The sequence below is a fragment of the Lithobates pipiens genome, unplaced genomic scaffold (genome assembly GCF_037356315.1).
Source record: "Lithobates pipiens isolate NorthernLeopardFrog02 unplaced genomic scaffold, aLitPip1_a1.2 Scaffold_16, whole genome shotgun sequence".
Classification (NCBI taxonomy): domain Eukaryota; kingdom Metazoa; phylum Chordata; class Amphibia; order Anura; family Ranidae; genus Lithobates; species Lithobates pipiens.
The window spans coordinates 95,389,380-95,409,667 of record NW_027507748.1 but is presented as its reverse complement, the minus strand read 5'-3'; the positions used below and the strand labels follow the sequence as shown (position 1 = coordinate 95,409,667).

The 20,288-nt window shown below is 41.6% G+C and overlaps 1 protein-coding gene across 2 annotated transcripts; it reads right to left on the bottom strand.

Annotated features, from left to right (window-relative positions):
• Window positions 1–1,101: 1,101 nt before the first annotated feature.
• On the bottom strand, window positions 1,102–18,293 carry CHMP2B (charged multivesicular body protein 2B). 2 transcript variants are annotated; one of them, XM_077480113.1, is made up of 6 exons: window positions 18,139–18,293; window positions 10,652–10,743; window positions 8,451–8,645; window positions 5,200–5,302; window positions 3,888–3,994; window positions 1,102–3,203 (listed from the first exon to the last, which is right to left on the bottom strand). In XM_077480113.1, the coding sequence occupies exons 1-6, from the start codon at window positions 18,170–18,172 to the stop codon at window positions 3,090–3,092; spliced, it is 645 nt and encodes a 214-aa protein (XP_077336239.1). In that variant the 5' UTR covers window positions 18,173–18,293; the 3' UTR covers window positions 1,102–3,089. The 2 variants fall into 2 exon arrangements, with proteins under 2 accessions (XP_077336239.1, XP_077336240.1); XM_077480114.1 differs by lacking the exon at window positions 18,139–18,293 and adding an exon at window positions 15,387–15,509.
• Window positions 18,294–20,288: the final 1,995 nt, after the last annotated feature.

Sequence of the window (20,288 nt, the reverse complement as noted above, 5' to 3'; positions counted from 1 at the left end):
CCTGTTTTGTTAAAGGGGCATAAACCCCTAAGACAGAAGCTGCTGAATGGAATCAGAAAGTTCCAGCAGTCCTAGCAGGGAGAGAGGCAAGTATGAAAGCATGAAGGAGATAAACTTTAAAACTCCAGTTTATAGCCTCTGGAAATTATACTCTGGACCCAGACATCTGAGATTTCCTGGGACCAGAAAGTTGAGATGGCCAACAGAGAAGCCCCTTCAACTCTGACAAGTAGAGGCACCTCATCACTGGGCAGGCAGCTTGGCACTTAGACTTAGCTGGTTCAGAGGGCCACGTTTTTCCTGAATTAGATTTGAAACTGCAGACCTGAGAGGGATGAAAGGAGTGTCTCCTGCAACAGTCAAAGTTCTACTTGTTGAAGCACAAGCCTTCCTTTCCTGGGGGGAGGAACGTACACATTACCCCCCTTAAAATGGAAGTAAACCCATCCATAAAACAGTTTAAATTTCCAGCAGACATGCCAGAAATGTAACACTCACATTGGTTGCACTCTCAACCAAACTATCAAACCATCCAATGGCTGGTGTCGTAACTGATCACATGTGCATCATCATGGTAGTTGTAGATTAAACAGAGGCAAAGATGGCAGGTTCCTTGGCTGAAAACAATGGGGGGGGGGTGGTGTTTATTTACAGTGCAACATGTCCTTGATTGGCCCCTCCTCAACAGGGCAATTGCGCAATGTCTGGCAATATTACAGGCCACTCCCATTTATTCAATCTGGTGAGGTCCAGATATGACCCACCAAGGCTCAGCCGATGAGCTAACCGGGAAGCTGCAGAAGGAGCCATAGTAGTTAAGGTGTTCCAAGGAAAGTTGTGGGTGGGGAATATTGGAGCAAGCCCGTCTCAGCAGAATAAAGATGTTCTTTAGGTAAGGACACTAGCGAAAACCTAAGATTTGCTAGATGTTGGAGGGTTTATATAGGGGATGTCCATTGAGCTTTTATTTTCCTAGTGACCAGTCACCTGAAGGCAGCAGCGTATAACCCATGTATACAGACTAAAGATCACTTTGTCAAAATGATTATGAAATTCTTATCGTCACAGGGCATTATCAAAATAACAAACGCAACACAAGCATTAAAAAGATGGTTATGGTAAGGCTTTAATTTACAAAGGCACAAAATTAGAGGCTGACAGCACAAATAAATGGAATAAAAACATGATTCCCAGTTCCCCAAAGCTTATCAACAAGCGATTAGATTAAAGCAAAAATGGCAAAAAGTAGTAAACGCATAAACACAATTAAGAGTCTTTCAGCTTCCAAACTGGGACAGTGTTAGGGCAATGTCTTTGTAGTAGAGATCAGTGCCGATGCTGTCTAGCAATCCAGCAAGTTGCTGCTGCAGCTGGCTGGAATACTTCTCCATGTAGCTACAAATCACTGATGTCTCATGATAACTAGCAATTGCATTCGATAATATAGATGTATACTTAAACCAGCAATTCTGTATTTAGTACCTGTCAGCCTGCAATGACACAGTAGGAGGATTTCCCCATCCACCTCAAACATGTGGATGAGGGAAATTGGGTCAGTTAGCAGGACATTTAGTTCAGAGGTAGCAAAAGCTATTGGCTCATTGACATACACTAAGAATCGAAATATCACTTCCAAATGGACTTAGCATTTAAAATAAAAATTATACCTTAAAGTAGATTTCCACTTTTGCAGTTCAGTTTGGGAAACGCCTACTTTTCACACAGCACACCTTAAAAATTCTCACAATCCTGCTTCATTTGTGAGTAGGATTATGCATAGGGGCTATATTGCTTTGGGAAGATAAGGGACACACATACAATTAACCACCCAAGCCCTAATATCTTTAACCCTTTGTTAGGAGAACCAGTGTTTGCATAACTCACCGGTCCACTCATAAATTACACAGAATGTGAAAACCAAGTAGAAAAGAGTATGTGAAGAGATGAGCAGATTTTTTTTTTTTTTAATTAAGCTATATGAAAAAATAAATATAAAAAGCAAAGTAACAAATATAGAAGTAGGTGTTATCCCAATTTGACTGCAAACCTAGAAATACACTTGAAATTCTCAGTTATAAATGCAGTATGAATACACTGAACCAATACTTTTCCTTATTCCCCTATTCCATTTTTCTTCTGTTTCGATAGATTTCCACACTTGTAGCTGGAAATTTGCCTTTTGAATACCCTACAGACAGCTTTCCCAACAATAGTTTTATTAACTCTTGTGACTGCACCACCACTTTCTCTTCTCTTGTACGGCAAGACTTGACACAACATGTTACTGTAACTTCAAACTAGGTCTTCAAATGTGCAAACTCCTGTCCATTGATAAAACAAACACAATGTCATATTAGGATCTCTAAAGAGGAAGAAGAGCATGGCTTGTGACATCACATGTGCAAACGTAAGGAAAATCTTTCACCATGTAGACCAAAATCTTAAGTACATTTTAGGCAGGGTGGCAGAGTTTTAGAATAATGAACACTTTAATTTTTAAAAAACCTATTGTTTAAGAAGTTTTCCAAAAATAAAAGCCAATTAAAAAAAAAAAAAAAAAAGAAGAAGATGACTGAACAATGCTCTCAACTTCAGCAGCATTAAAAGTGAACTACAAAATCCATGAATTAAAATAAGCCAAAGCTAAAGCACCAATGGAAACTGCAAGTCACCGACATGCTTGCTTACCATGCAAATGACTGAAAATTCATTAACATTACAATGTTTTAGGTTATTCCTACAAAACCAATGAAGTATAGTAGGCTCACAATTGATAAACCTGTTTTAACATGGGAATTTTTTTTTAAATAACTGTTCATTACAGATGATCCAACATATCCGTTTTTAGGTGGAAAAAAAAAAATAAGTCTGTACATTAAAGGAATAATTGTCCTATATACAGTTTTTACTATAATACAGCTAACTGTAATGTCCGTTAGGTAAAAAAAAAAAAAAAAAAAAAAGAAAAACACGCAATCCCCTCAAGTCCTTTAAAAATAAGTCACTCTTCTCCAGAACGGATGTTGCGATGTTCCAGGTAGCCAGAATACAAGTCCACACAGGGAAAAGGTCTTGGTATTACCAGCTTGTTAATCTACTCCTAAAGCTTTGAGTTGGCGCTCAATCTCTTCATCAGATATGGTTGCTTTTTTGGATGAGGCTGCGGAGGGAAGGCCTTTGTCAGCTGATGGAGCATTTGCCATCTGCAAAAAAAATAAAATAAATACATTTTAATAAAAAAAATATATATATATATATATATATATATATATATATATATATATATATATATATATATATATATATATATATATATATATATATATATATATATATATATATATTCACGCCTAGTTTCTAGAAAAGCCCACAGACGTCCTCTCCGCTAGATGCAAGTGAACTTAAAGAGAGACTTGTTACTTTGCCAATTCCATCATAGGCATATAACGGTATTATACATGGGTCTGGGGGGTAGGCTTTAAAAGCTAAACTTCAGGCAAACCGCTAAACACACAATAAAATACATACATGGGAGCCGTTTTACCTACCAAAGGATTTTTCCATTTCTGTCCATCCAGTCTTGAGATTAACTCAGCTTTGCCACACAACAGCTCCACAACTGGCTCTCTCTCTCTCTGTAGCATTTTTTACTTTCGCTCCCTAAGTTTCCTCCCTATCATCACTGACTGGATAGTGAAGGAGTAGAGATAAGCTCTCTCTGCTCTCTCCTCAGACTACTTGCACTGAAGTGTAAGTTACTGCTTCCTTGTGCTGCTTCTTCCTCCCCTTCTCTGAACGCCAAATAGGTACCATGGACTGCAAGAAGCTACCAGCAAGTTTAATTAAAACCCAACGTCACAGAAAAAAAGTTCTGAAATACCACATACTTTTCCTGAGATTTCAATTCCTATTTCATCCAAAACCTGATTCACAATGTCCTGGCTTTCTTCTTCGTCATCTGAGGCATCAAATATATCATCCAATGTGTCATTTACTGTGAAAAATAAAAAACGCAGAGGTCAGATGAAAGGTGACAGAATCTTGCCAGAGGTCAATAACTCATAACATCCTAAATCCCTATATACCAATATCTTAGTCTCAATGGCCTATTAAGATAAATTATCCTTCCATGAAAATTAGGTCAATACATTTAAATATAAAAAAAATAAAAAAAAAATAGACTTTACTTATTTCAAACACATTCATAGTACAGATCCTCTACAGACCTCCAGGGAAGATGGGACTAGAGAGAACATAGGGAGGTACCGATTAGGAAATATAGGAAGCAATTGAGTCTTTTTTTGCAGGAAAATAAAAATTATTTACTTGGCACCTGTAAAGCATTACGCCAACGATCAGCATATCACTGGTACCATGCAGGACTTCTGCAGACCTGTCTGTATCCATCTGCTTTTACCTCGTACAGGGAGGCAGATACACACTAACAGAAAGACAGTGAACTACCAGAGCGCTCAACTTTGCAACAGTAGTTCATTAAAAACTAAAAGCCAACAGCCACAAAAGAGATCAGTATTTGTAGTTTCCCAGTCACAGAACTCTGAATAAGTGAGGTGGCCACACTGTTTTCAGACAGTGACAGCAGGCACCTGGAGAAGATGCCGGCTCACTGTCACTGGGAGGAGGTGAAGAGGCTGCAGCAACATGTTCTACCCTAAATATTGGTGGAACGTGTAACATGTTCCAAAGGGTGAACTTACCCTGTAAAGTAAAGTAAAGGGATGCGTTGAACAAATTCTTCATTGTGGAGCACAAGAGAAAAAATAAACTTGATCTAGATACACACACTTTTTTTTCCCCACAAGCAAAGGCATTACCTAACAGTGTATTTGCACGATCAACCCTACTGAATGAAAAGCAGAGCACACTACAGAATGTTGTAAAAACTGCAGCTCAAAGTTACCAAGCTGTATTAAAAAGGCATTTCATCCTAAAATCAAGATTGAAACTGTAAACATAAATAAAATAAAAATAAAAAATCGCTAGTACATATTCATAGAGGTGACTATAGAGGATTTCACACATCAGTGGTATAACCACCATAATTATGATTAATTGGCAAACAGCACCTTTATAAATATGGCTCACAGAAGCCAAGCTGGACCCAAATATATAATAGTAACAAGTCTCCATTGTGGAGCCTGGCAAAGATATGCAACAGAGCAGATAAAAGCATCTTACTCATTTCTTCTGTCATTTCCATTTTCATATTTTCTTTCTGGAAATTTTGCATCGTTTGAAGGGTTTTCTGTGGATCCATTTTTTTGTTTACGGCTTGCATGGTCTAAAAACAAACAAAAAGATGACATTGTTAGAAAAGTTTTATTATTCCCAACTGATTGCAGGATTTGACATGGAGACTTTCTATTGGCCATCCAGCAGATGTGGGTTCTCAGGATCCAGAAGCAGAATGACATGTGCATGACAGTAAAAAATGTAAAATGAAGGAAAACTATCATCGTTTAAATGTTACAAAGACTATAACAGAACATGTAAGAAGGAAATGAAGGACGCAAAAAAAAAAAAAAACAGGATTGCAAAAGATAAGACAAACCCCCAAAAATCTTCTAATATATTAAAGTAGTAAAGAGGTCAGGTGTAGGCCCTTTACAAATAATCTAGAGTGGGTGACTGGGGACAAAGAGAAGGCAAATCTATTAAATACCTTCTTCGGCTGTGTATACAAAGGAACATGGGGGAGCTCACGTCCATAATGGGGATGGTATTGACACAGATTGGTTGGCGCAAGAGTTATAGCATCTACAGATCATGGGAAAGATTTATGGCATATTTTTTTTTTTTTTTTTTTACTAGTAATGACAGTGATTGGCGATTTTTAGCAGCACTGCAAAAGATTGGACACTTTTGGCACATTTTTTGGGACCACTGACACTTCATACAGCGATCAGTGCTATAAAAATGCACCGATTACTGTGTAAATATCACTGGCAGGGAAGGTGTTAACACTAGGGAGCGATCAAGGGGTAAATGTGTTCCCTCAGCATGTCCTAACTGTATTGGGGATGTGACTTACTAGGGGAGATGACATCGTTGTTCCTACTTCGTAGGCAGGACACATGCAGCGAGCGGGCTCGCCCCCCCCCCCCCCAGAACCATTCTGCTGCAATTTATCTGCGTGAGCGAACCGGTTAATGACTGGAATAGACGTAAAGATACTGGAAAGTACCATTTCAGTATTTGCAGATGACACTAAACTATGCAGTGGAATAGCGCCCTTACAAGATGTCTCCAACTTACAATGCAATGTTTAATTGGGCAACTAGGTGGCAAATGATGTTTAATGTTGATAAATGTAAAGTTATGCATACTACGGGGAATCAATGGTGGAGAAGGATCTGGGGGTTTTGGTAGATCATAAGCTCAATAATAACATGGAATGAGAGAGATAGATAATCGGGGAACTAGAAAAGTGCAGAAAAGGGAAGCAAAACTGATCAGAGGCATGGAGAAGTTCAGCTATGAAGAAAAGATTAGAGGAACTGAATTTATTCTCTATTAAAGGAGGGAGAGAGATCTTGATGTAGAGTTATTCACTTTAAAAAGGTGATCACAAGGGGGCCAGGGGGGGAACTCTCTACGTCTAGTGTAAAAAAATATTTCATCTCCAAATACGGAAAGGTTTCTTCACAGTAAGCCCCTGTACACACGGTCGGAGATTCTGCCAACCAAATCCGTCGGATTTTGTCCGTCGGATTGTGTCCGAAACTGTTGCATACACACGGTCGGACTAAGTTGTCGAAAAATCCGATCTTTCAGAACGTGATGACGTAATTTTGTTACGATAGGACTACATTCAGGCTAGTAGCCAATAGCTTTGATGTAGGAATTTGATCTGAGCATGCGTGGCACTTGGTCCGATCAAAATTCGCTACACATGATCGGAGTATGTCCGATCGAACCAGTTGGTCGGGAAATATTTCCAACATGTTGGAAAATTGGGTCCGACAGTCCGATGCATACCACACACAGTCGGATTATCCGACGACACGGTCCGATAGGACACATTCCGACGGATTCTCCGACCGTGTGTACAAGGGCTAAGAGTTGTGAAATTGGCATAGGCTTCCTCCAGAGCTGGTTCTGTCCAGCTCAGTAGATTTCTTATGAAAGGCCTGGATTCTTTCCTAAATGCACATAATATAAATGGATACTAACATTCGTTGATCCAGGGAATATCCAATTGTCTCTTGGGGGAATCAGGAAGTAATTTTTTTCCCCTGCTGGAGAAAATTGGATCATGCTTTGCTGGGGTTTTTTTTTTTTTGGCCTGCCTCTGGATCAACTGAGTATAGGATTGTATACATTTCCTCCCCCCCCCCCCCCATTTATTGGTTGAACTAGATGGACTTTTTTCAATTTAACTACGTAACCACTAAAATCTGTAACTGTTTAGCCAGTCGTGTGGCTCAACAGCCTCCGCAGCACTGCAGGGCCAAGGTGACGCATAAGCTATTCTGTGTTCTTGACTGAACAATTAAACAGCACACCACAAGGCTTCTAAACACACAACCCTCCAGTTCTCAATCCCTGAAGTTAGATTATTAAAACATTATACTAAAGTAGAGCCTGACTAGAACATACTGTGCGCCCCAAAGGAACAGGTTTGGCACAGTATGCTACTATACCCATATCAGAGAGCATCCTGTGCTTTTTGCTGAAGGTGAACTTACAGCAGTAACGTGAAGGTAACTGTATACATGTGAAATATAGCATATTGCACTTGGATGACATTTGCCACCTTATATAACACTAGGCCACGCATACTGGATTTTTACAAGATGCAGAAGAACCTATGCTGAACACTGACCATTAGTTCCTAATTTTTGCACAAATTTCCAGCTAGTTTTGCATGAATGTGGGGTGTGGCCACTGTTGAAAAGAACTGCATTATAAGCCAGGAGCTTTTTGTTAAAGCCCTTGTAAAGGTTTCATTTTTTTCTTAATATTAACAAACATGTTATACTTACTTGCTCTGTGCAATGGTTTTGCACAGAGCAGTCTCGATTCGCCTCAACTCAGGTCCCAGTCAGTGCTCCTCCTGAGCTGAGTGAACCCATAGCAAGCTTCTTGCTCTGGGGGTACTCGTGCATGCTCACCCCAGAACCGCCTGGGTGTCTATGGGGCCTTGCCCCTCACTCTCCCTCCGCGCTGGCTGTGACCGACAGCAGCTGGAGCCAATGGCTCCCGTTTTGGTGTCTCAGCCAATAAGGGAGAGACCTGGAAGTGCGTCTCGTGCTGGAACGGGCTCAGGTGAGTATAACGGGGGGGGGGAGCTGCACACTGAAAGGTTTTTTACTTTCATACATAAAATGCATGAAGGTAAAAAAAAAACCTTCAGCCTTTATAACCACTTTATGTTCGCGTTATCAGGTTTCATGCAACTACTGTAAGTTGCAACTGCATGGTCTCACCTTAGCTGTGGTAGACATTGCACCGGCCATCTTCATCTGGGAGCTCATGACTTTGGTCTGCGTAGACATGGATGTGACTTTGGAACTCACAGCGTAGGTTCGAGTTTTCTGTTTACGAAGCTGAACTAATTGCTTTGCCAGTATCCGGCAGGCATCTTTGTTTCCTGTCTTCGCCATCTTTTTTATTTCCATTTCCTGATAAGATTGAGAAAACAAACTCATAAAAAGGAGAGACATAAACAGCACTGCTTATATTATACATACTGCAATGAAACACATGGAAGGGAAAAAAAAAAAAAAAAAAAAAAAAAAAAAAAAAAATGGACCCTCCTTACTAAAAGCACACAAATGAACTTCAGAACAGAAAGAAAAAAAAAAAAAAAAAAAAAAAAATAGTAAAAGATATTTCCAATACAAAAACAACTCTTACTGTGCCTCAATCACTTGTACAAGCATCCTCCCTCAAACAGTGCAAGAGTAAATTACTAAGTGCAGTAACCTATAGCAATCAACCAGAGGTCACGTTAGCAAACTCAGACTAGTACATGATGAATTCCAATTACCTGTTAAGATGCTTACAGGAACTGCACTTAAAACTACACACTCTGCTCTTTGTCATGTTTTTAATGCCATCTGATGTCACTGCTAAAGTACATCTGTCTGATAAATGCCAAGCTGGCTATAACAAAGTATGAAGAGGTTCCTTCACATACTCTCAGATGTACACTTTGGGTAAATCTTGGTAAATCCTGTGAAGCTCCAACAGGTGAATTACTATATTCACCAATACTTCCTAGGTTGCCTTTCCTGTACCCTCTATTGAGCATTAAGGAAACCCATTACAGTGAGGAAATAATAAGCAGTTAAGGCAGGCAGGAGGAGGCAGGCCATCTGAGGACTAAACCAAGAAGTGTTAAAGCGGGAGTGCACAAAAAAGGAGTCCAGCAATGTCGGAAGCCAAACAATCACTCTGCTTTCGGCTGCTGCCACCATTCTCGGTGAGGGAATCAGGAAGTGAAGCGTTACGGCTTCACTTACTGGTTCCCTACTGCGCATGCGTGAGTCGCTCTGTGTGTCCTAAATGACCCCGCTATCGCCTGGGACCTGTGTGTTTCCCAGGAGACATCGGGGGGATGGGGGGGTGACTCCTACGGGAGTCTATTCCTGGAGGTCTGTGCAGATACCTGTATTATACAGGTATCTGCATCCCCCCCTGTGGCAGTTGCACGACAGGAGGCATCAATAAACTACCTGGGAGCACTCAACAGCGCCCTGGAAGTTCATGAAGAACTACATGAGCAAGCAGCCGCAAAGGCTGTCAGTACTCGTAACTCTTCCATTTACAGAACTCTGCAAATTCATTTTTTAAATTGTGACAGCAGGTGTAGGGAGTAGATCCCAAGCCCACTGTCACAACAGGGTAATGGGGTGGGGCAGGTGTAACAGGTTACAAAAAGTGAACTTCTCCTTTAAAGTCATAGGCCACCTTTTGAAAAACAATTATAAATTTGCACCCATATTGATAAAAAGAGAAAAACAGTTATTCATTTCTGAATCCAGGAACCACAATCAGTTTAGGAATGCAATGCACCTGCTCTTGCAGATTCCTCCCCTAGCCCCTGATCTGTAACAGCACTACAACTGTACTGCGGTGACATGTAGGAATCCCATTATGGTACATAGGATTTGTAGTTTTTTCCATTCACAGATTCCTGTGACTGCAGCCATGCCAAACTAAAAAATAAAATAAAAATAAAAATGAATAATAAAGCAGAATGCTGCAGGGGATTTAAGGGAGAAGGGTTTAGGACTGCGACCAATTTCCAAACCTAGGTGTGACATAAAACATGATCACAAAAGGTGAATGTCTTATTTTGTGCAACATCTTCCACAACAGCAGAAGGTCTGCTCTTTTGCAGTATACAACGGAATGAAAATGACTTTTCTGTAACCGGCGTCCTCAGGCTAGGACACAAAGAACATCCATGACCAATCTTTCACACTTTAATCTGGTAGTTGGCTATAGGACTGCAGTATATTTAGCTGCTATGCAGTTAACATACTGTATTCAAGATAAATGGAAAATAATGCAGCATAAAAACAAAAGAAAAGTAATTCCCCTCTACTGAAGAGATTTGCACTATATCATGATGAACATAAACAAAGACACTAAAAGGTTTAGGAGCGTTTAGTTCACTTACCAGCTGTTTCTCCTGTTTCTCCAAAGCGGCTCGATCTCGGGTTATAGTCCTCTGAGTGCCTCTTAACTCCTTATTCTGCTCCTTTATTATGTCTGCAAGGAGAACAAACAAGTTTACACATAAAAAACTGTCCACATAAATGTGTGAGAACATTTCTTATAACCTGTGTGCGCCCTCCTTCCTCTCGCTCCGTGTTAATGTGTGAGGTCAGCTATGTGATTGCTGATGAGAAGAGCAATAAACCAGCTGATACTAAAGGAAGACTTGTACATATGAATATTTCATAGCAGGCCTTGTATTTCACATCTAGTGGCTGATGAAGCGGGTTACCTAGGAGGTATGGGGTCTGCTGACCTTATACAGCGGCGGGGTGTAGTAAATCCAACAGCTGTTACAGCCTCATAGAAATGCAGAAGTACCAATATAATTACAGCCATTACTAATCAATGCCGCTTCCTAATATTGATTTTGTTTCTACTTTTCAAAGCCATTATCCATTTCCATAGGAGCCAGTTCTAGACAGCTCAGTAGACACGTCACCTCCCATACCTTTGGATGGAGCCATTATTACATTTCTGCTATGGACCCATTTATTCAGCAATTAACTTTGTCATTAGACTATCAAGGTAATACATATTATTGTTTCTTTTCACAATATTGTTTTGAAACCATTAATTTTTTTTCCTTGCAGTCCTTAGACAAAGCTCAGCAAGACTGAATAAAATGCGCTTTTGAACAGCGTTCGTTTAAAAATAAATAGGGTTACAGCAGATAAAAAGTGTGCATTTCATTCTGTAATTTGTCCTGTTTAAACCTAAAGCGGAGCTCCACCCAAAAGAACGCTTTTTCGCACCATGCCACCCCCACCCGATTAAATATGTTCCTTAGAATGTGTAGCCATGATATTCCCCCATAATCTCCATCTAGAAAAATTATTATGCCCATATCCCTTTTAGAAAAAGAGGTCAACTATATTCCTATGCATGTTTAGCCACAACATTCCACCCAAATCCCCATGTAGAAAATTAATTATACCCATAATGTTTTCAGAAACAGGTTATGTTCCTTGTTAAGTATATTTGTGATTTCCCCCCCCAATAATCCCCATGTAGAAAAATCATATCCATATTCCTATCAGAAACAGATCAAATGCGTTACAAAGGATGTGTATCCATTAGAGTTGCACCGATGCTGGTATCAGTGACAATACTAAGCATCTGCATGAGTATCGGTTTTTGTGCCAATACCCTGGTGCCCAAAACAGATACCTTCGGCCTTGGTACTTTCAGCTGTCAGCGGGAATTCACTGCTGAAATGTAAAGAAAAAAAAATGCTGCCAATTATTGGTTGTCAAGGAACGGGGCCGCCATGTCCTTAACCAATCACATGTACTCAGGATACCCCTCCCACCAGCTGTCGCCAGGCTCAGGGCCGCATGTCCATGGACCTCAAGTTCAGGAAACTGCCTGTTTTTTTTTTTTTTTTTTTTTAATCAAAATGTATTTTAAAATGCTTTTGGAGTAAAAATCTATCGATATTGTATTTTAAATAGAAAACGAATTTAGTTTATTTAGCATGAAATTGAAGCTTATGTAGCATGAGGCTGTATATTCTGAAATATTTCCATTTTTAGTAAACTCATTCAATGAATCCAAGCTCTGCAAGCTGAGATAACATGCACTGCATTGATGCATTCCCACAATTTCACAGTAACCAGGCGATAAAACAAAGTTCAGGAATATTCCTTTAGTTTATCCCATTGTTTTTTCAAATCTGTGTACACTACAAACTGTATGATTGAATCGGCTCTGATATCGCTGTTTTACTAACCTGGCAGACTATTCCAAATAGGAAACCTTCATTTTGTTTGCAAATATTAACGATGCCAACTACTAGTAAGATTAAGTTCTTACAATTAAAGAGCACCCGTCATTTCAGATCCATCAGGGCAGCTCCTGTTAGCGGGTGTCCACTCACCTGCTGCTGCCGCCATGTCCCTCACCTTGCTGTGTCACTGCCACATCACCAGCCCATTAAAGTGAATGGGACTGTCGGTAAGTCAACAGCGGGTCAGAGGTGACGGGTGCGCTTTAAAAAATTGTGATTTAAATCAAGTCTTTTTACTAGCAATTTAAAAACGACTTGATTTAAATCAAATCCACCCTGATCTGAACTATGATCCTTCAGGGCAGATCATGTGACCAAATGCATTGACAAATAAATCACATGAGCAGCTGACACTTCTACAGTGATTTCTGCATTGTAGGCAACGTTTTGGGGTAGCAGGGTGGGGGTCATATTTGATACTCTAAAGCTACAGTTGCAAGAGCATTTCACCATAGTGAGAATACATACACTTTTTAATACTAGTAATGGTGGTGAAGTGCTAATTAAAATGCAGACACTGTCCTAATTACACTGGGTAGGAAGGGGTTAACATCTGGGGCAAAGTATTATCTGTACTATAAATAGACAAAAAGTGCAGTGCTGGGTGATAAACTAATAATACAAGTGATTATGAATTATGATCTATTTATATTTCTTTGTGCCCTATATTGGGGTTATAGAGCTTAGCTGCAGGGTATCCTTCATGGTTTATTCGTTCATTTATGTATTGTTTATTTCACACCTAGCGTAATTCTTTTCTTTTTTAAAGAATTAACTGTGCCTAGGGAATCTAGCGCAACTGTGTACTGTTTTGCTGGGTATGTGCCAGTTTGTCTCCCTTCTTTGCAGCGAAAAAAAAAAAAAAAACCCTAGCACATCCCAACTGTGTTTACAACACAAATCTCTTTCCTGTCACTCGCTGCAACGATTGGCGGGTTGCGGCTATGAATCATTGGCTGGGACCCAGTGACTGGTGTGTAAGGGAGCCAGCAAAACGGCAGACAGGTGGGCGCATAGGCACCCACTAATGCAGAATCACAAATTGCTCATAGTGAATTGGCTGACAAAAGCCCAGGTGCCAGGATGCAATTTCTAGTCGCCATGCCGACCTGGCACATGGGATTTATCCCCGACTTAAAATATTGCAATTTCCATATTCCTATGAACCCATTCCTCATTTAAATTAAATTTCTGTTTTAATATATTAAAATTCAACTCATATTAAACAAAAAAAAATAAAAATAAAAAAATGCAGCAGCCACTGTATTGCCCTGCACAGTTACAAAGAACTTTACACAAATACTTTTGGACTCACTGAAAACAAAGTACAGATACTTCTCTTTCCATCTTCCACAATGCAAAATTATTTGACAAGCTTATAGTGTCCCCCTGGCACTTGCCAGTCTAATAAAATGCAGTATGGCACTAGAGGGACCGGCTCTAGCCATAACATCGCAAAGAGGGAACACGGCTTGTGCTACTAATTAGCTTTGTCACCCTGTCATGACAAATATGTCACAAAGTATAGAGTGACTTATTCTTCCCAAGTCACCTAGATGCATTTGTATTAACTTATTGTGTTACTATGTGCTTGGCGCTGTAGCAGACACTCATGTGACTTGTATAGCAGTCAGCAGTGTTTGATTTTCATGTATATATCTATAGGATGCAGTAAGAAGACAAAGCAGACACAGAGATTTGATGCAATGCAACACAAACGCTGTAAACCCCAGACATTCCACAAGAGGGAGCAGCCAGGCGAACGTCACCATTACTATTCCACAGAACCAACACTGTGCCAGGGAATGTCATCAGGACAGTGCATACAGAACATGCCATCACTCACAATGAACTCGTGTCTGCCAATTACTAGAACACCGTCATTACCACCTAGAAGATATTTCTAAACTCCTTTTCTCCAATCTGTACACAAGTTTGTTCCAATGACATACAGATCTGTACAGAGGAAATTGCACAAATCTATTGTATGCTGTTTAAAGAATATAAAAAGGTATTAATTAGTCATTTAGTTGACTTCTCACCAATGCATCTTTCCCTCGGATTCTTTTTCCATTGGAATCAATGGAAGCACATGAAGATCCAACTCTGTGCGCAATCACGTCACATATTTTGAACATGCATTGCAACACATTGTTTTGGATGTGCACACACATCAACACACACTGACATGTGCCATGGTCCCCTATCTGCTTTATGAAATGTCAACCTGCGTCATCACATGCATCTTAAGCCATGCGTTTTGTTACTTTTCCATGGATTTCAATGAAAGGACATTAAATTGCATTTCAAGGTGCGTTGTTATGCAAAGTCATGGATGTCAATGCCCATCAGTTCAGGTTTACACAGATCATGGTGCAATTATGTGAGTTATAAAACATTGGCATGCGCCATGACACGATTCTTAAGGCATTGCTGAAATGCGATTTGGTGCATCGCTACTGAATTCAGTGGCAGTGCATCAAGACACATTAGAGCATCATTAAGGTACGGTGCAATGAATTGCATTGGAACATAACATGTAGCACAATGGGGCAGCAGAGCGGCTAAGTGGTTAGCACTTCCATCAAGTGGCATTAAGGATGTCAGTTCAAATCCCAACCATGGCACTACCTGCCTGGAGTTTGCATGTTCTCCCTGGTACTCTGGTTTGCTCCCACACTCCACTGACAAGCTGGTAGGAGAATATGCCCTACTATTTGTACAATTGTGAATTTGATTATTTGTAAAGAGCTGCGCAACTTGCCAGCACAATATAAAAACCTGTAATAAATAAATACTGCACATCAATGTGTGTAGATGCATGTCATGTCATGGTGCATTTACGTACGTTTCCATGTGCATCATGACACAAATCTGAAGACATGCGCTGAGTTGCGCTTCTATTAATTTCAATGAAGGATGCATCAATCCAAAAGGTAGGATGAAAAGCCAGCCTTAATAAACTGGGACAAAAAGAGTAACAATAAAATGTAATACATATCAAGAGTTTATGTCTTAGCAGTAAAAAGCAGTGACATTGACCCTCTGCTGTTACAATAAAGGGCTCAATGGTTTTCTCTGTGTACTTGTGTGACTTTTTTTTTTTCTTGCAAGTCATAAATACGTATATAAAATATATTCTAGTAAACTCAGAAAAAGGTAAAGAAAAAAAAAAAAAAGACAAAAATTCCACAAAGACTTCAGCATTCATGACTATAATGTTTACAAGTGGAGAGATTAGCAAGTCTAAGAATGAATGCGAACATCAGGGAAGAGAGAGAGACAGAGGAAAAAAAATAAATAAAAAAAAAAGAGAAGAAAAAAAGAAAAAAGGGAGCGAAATAATATAAAAAAAAAAAAAAAAAAAAAAAGAAGAAGGATAGAGAAAGAGAGAAAGGACGATGCTCTGTGACTCAGTCCATGAATCAGCTTCTCTGCCCCAACCCCTTGTGATCACCTGATACGCCATGACATCAGTTTCGAGTCATACGCCGTGTCACGTGAGTAAATAATCATTAGGATCTTCCATGGAAAGTTTTCTAAACATAGAAATTAGCTCAACATAACAAGGGCCATGAATATTTGCATTGAAAAAAAATGAAATAAAAAAAAGTTGATACCTAACCAAGCCATTAATTGCTTTATGCAAAGTACAGTCACGTTTAATATTTAATTCACTTCCCACTAAATAAAATCTCTCCTCCAGGAGGGAAATCCTCTATGATGAGGACTGGCACTATCCTAGATGGTAATGTAGGCACAGCATGGCAGATCTAGCACTGTCACGTCTCCAGCATATAATCCTAAACTTGTAAAAGACATTTATAGGGCAAATTTCCAAAGTGAGAATATTCATGTCACAGATCAGAGTCCTCACAGCAAGTCATGAAGACATAATTCCCTGATCTGTGTACAAAGAAATTCAATGGGAAAGGTATGTTGGGAAATAAAGTGTAGCAGAAATGTAGACATTGCAGCAATAGGAGGAGAGGAGGCTGAGCAGACACAGAGACATAGACAGAACAAGTGATACACAATGACATCTATAGAAGGGGGGGGGGGGGGGGGACACTGTTCAGACACGAAAAATGTGTACTGTGACAATGACAGTATAGGGGGGGGGGGGGGGGAGGCCTGAACAATATGTATACAATTATGATGTCTGAGCCAAGTTATACAGAAGCAGAGTTTTGTTTTGCTATTCAAAGTAATGAAAAGGTAAGACTGGGGGACATAACATTGTGGAAGGGATAAGGAGAGATGGAAAGAAGAAGAGAGGACAACCGAGAGAACAGGACATAAATAGAGGAGAACACACAGGGGGCCCAGGTACAGAGAGAGCAAGAGACACACAACTGAGAGATGGAAATGGGGGGGGAGGACACACACACACACACACACACCAAAATAGTGAGCAAGGAAGAGACACACACACACAAAACAAGGTAAGACCAGGAAATGCAATATTGTGGACATCAGGGAAGGTATAAGGAAAGATGTAGAGGAGAAGAAAGGACACCTTAAAGAGAAAACAGGGGGATGAGAACAGGACAGAGAGGGGGGCGACAACAGACAGACACACACACAGCAAGAAAGACACACACAAAACAGGAGAAAAAGAACAGGAAAACAAAAGAGAAACGGGACAGAGAAAGGGAGGATGGGGGCAAAGGAGAAGAAGAGGATGGGGAATACGTTTCATGTAAGGCTGCCATCCAGCTGTGACAGGGTTGTCCGGGGATGGACATGCAGACAAGTGACTGCCCCCCCCCCCCCCCAGAGAAGAATGGAGGTGGGGGGGGGCACTGTACAGGGAATACGGTGAGCTGCTGTGAATGGGGGGGGGGGTGTTAGCTTTTAAAAATAGTGAAAAGTGAGAGGGGGGCAAATCAGAAGAGAATAGCAGATGTGAAGTCACCAGGAGAGATGATCAGAAGTGGAATGAGCAATGTACAGGGGGGACAGGGACGAGGGGGGCAGTGGGGTCCAGGTATGAGGAGAAGGATGGAGGTGAGCCAGGTACACCGGTAATCCAGGGATGTCCTGCTGTGGAACTACAAGTCCCAGACAGACCATTATCCCAAAGCTCCAGGGTGGGGTAACTCAGACACCATAGAGATAAGAGGAGAGTGGCAACACAGGCAGATAAAGGTCACGGTAAGTTGAGGGGTTGTCTGAAGATCCTAGGATTGAGGTAGGAAGATCCTGGGGTTGAGGTAGGAAGATCCTGGGGTTGGGTGGGGGGTGTCAAAGAGAAGATCTGGGATGGGATGGGGGGGATGACACAGCACAACACTAAATCCGGTGGAAGGCCCATCAGGCAGACACTGGGGGGGGGGGGGGGGGTGTCTGTGTGGATTGTGGGGTTGGGGGGGAGCACACTGCTGATCATACATAGGCAGAGGTTTCCATAGAACTACAAGGCCCAGCACGTCCTATATGACAAGCACTGAGGCCTTCTCTGACCTACACCCCCCAGTCCAGTACAGCATTAGTCCGCCCCCCCCTATGCTCAGACCAATGACCTCTGGAGGGGAGGTCTCCACCCAGGAGCGGGCCGGTGAGTGTCCCCCCCGGAGGTATGACATGACCTCACTCACCGTCCACCGTCTTCTTCTTGAACAGGGAGGCCATGTCTGCGGCCGCTCGCTCTATTTCCTCATTCACTCTGCAACCAGGAACCGGTTACACTACTTCGCCCCACCACGTGACCAGCCCTCCGTCCCGCAAGCGCCCCTCCCATTCCGTGACGTGCCTGTCACCCTGGAGATTCCGCCCACTTCTCCTCCGGAATCACATGACTGGCTGCACTCTCCCCTCACCTGTCCTATCACGTTCAGTTCTGTCCGGAGACCTCCGTCCCCCTGACGTGTAATACAGAGAGAGCCATACACTTCACTCCCACAGAGACTTACCTCACACACATTGGTCATGGAAATAGATGAACATGAGTGTACACAGGTCACAGGGACTTACCTCAGAGGAGGGTCTGTCCACTTACATGAAAATGCTTGAGAAATTTAAGTTTTTTTTCCCCCCTCCCAATAGATGTGCATTGTGTTAATTATATATACACTATATTACCAGAAGTATTGGGACACCTTCCTACACACATGAACTTTAATGGCATCCCAGTCTTAGTCGTATGGTTCAATATGGATTTGCAGCTCCCAACTGTCCCTGATTTGGACCAAAGTCCCTCTGTCCCTCATTCCTCCTCACTTGCCCCTCTATCCCTCATTTGTCCTTCTGTCCCCCATTTTTCCTCTCCCTCATTTGTCCTTCATTCCTCCCCATTTGTCCCTGTGTCCCTCATTCCTCCTCATTTGTCCCTTATTTGTCCCTCATTTGTCCCTCATTCCTCCTCATTTATCCCTCAGTTTCTCTCATTTGTCCCTCATTTGTCCCTCTGTCCCTCATTTGTCCCTCATTCCTCCTCATTTGTCCCTCTGTCCCTCATTTGTCCCTCATTCCTCCTCATTTGTCCCTCTGTCCCTCATTCCTCCTCATTTGTCCCTCAGTTTCCCTCATTTGTCCCTCATTTTCCCTCTGTCCCTCATTTGTCCCTCATTCCTCCTCATTTGTCCCTCTGTCCCTCATTTGTCCCTCATTCCTCCTCATTTGTCCCTCTGTCCCTCATTTTCCCTTATGTGTCCCTCATTTGTCCCTCATTCCTCCTAATTTGTCCCTCATTCCTCCTCATTTGTCCCTGATTTTGGTCTGATCTATATAGATGTACATAAAAAGCACTTTTTATCTTTCAAAAAGTGTTTTCCAGTGCTAAACCTTTCATCCAATTTCTCAATTGCTGCATTTGTAAATTCCAAAAGTCAATATAAAGGAATAGTAGTGGTAAAAAAAAGCACTTCTGGGTTTAACCAATCTTGTATTTTTTTTTGTACAATTCTCCTTTAAGGGGCGTGACAAAGGGGTGTGTCCTATTTCTGCACACTTTTGCTGATAGGTGGCCCTCTTTCCCATTTCAAAAAGTTGGGAGGTATGGAGTTGGCCCACCTTGTGTAGCTATAACAGCTTCAACTCTCCTGGGAAGGCCGTACACAAGGTTTAGGAGTGTGTCTATAGGAATGTTTGACCATTCTTTTTCACAGATTTTCACCATTCGGCGCAAGTTGAAATTTTATATTATTCACAAAAAATTTTTTTGCCGTGCACTCAGCAGCTATGGATATTAGTAATTTTGCCACCAATCGAGTTATTGATGCAGATGAATTTTTATCTTAAAGCGGAGGTCTACCCTAAAATGGACCTCCGCTCATCGGAATCCCCCCCCCCCTCCGGCGCCACAATTGGCACCTTTCAGGGGGGAGGGGGGTGCAGTTACCTGGATAATCCAGGTAACTGCACCCACTTCCGGGATAGCTGTCTGCGGAAAGGGGCGTAGATTACGCCCCTTTCCGCAACTGCCCGCCCCTTTGCGCAAGTGCCCCGCTGCCTGCTGGGAAACACACAGTTCCCAGAGGCAGCGGGGACCGTCCAGATTGCGCCGCGCGGCTCGCGCATGCGCAGTAGGGAACCGGGAAATGAAGCTGAAAGGCTCCATTTCCTGATTCCCATACCCAAGATGGCGGCGGCAGGACCCGACAGACGACCTAGCGATCGGCTTCGGGTGCCGACATCGCGGGCGCGCTGGACAGGTAAGTGTCACTATTTTAAAAGTCAGCAGCTGCAGTATTTGTAGCTGCTGGCTTTTAAAAAAAAAAAAAAACGCGGAGTCCCGGTGGACTCCCGC

Bases quoted from the DNA above. Each gene is read 5' to 3' on its own strand.
- CHMP2B (XM_077480113.1), bottom strand. From the start codon at position 18,172: ATGGCCTCCCTGTTCAAGAAGAAGACGGTGGACG. The intron at 5,303-8,450 runs GTGAGACCATGC...GTTTGTTTTTAG, and splicing joins CAATGTCTACCACAGCTAAG to ACCATGCAAGCCGTAAACAA. The intron at 3,204-3,887 runs GTATGTGGTATT...TTTTTTTTGCAG, and splicing joins GAATTGAAATCTCAGGAAAA to ATGGCAAATGCTCCATCAGC.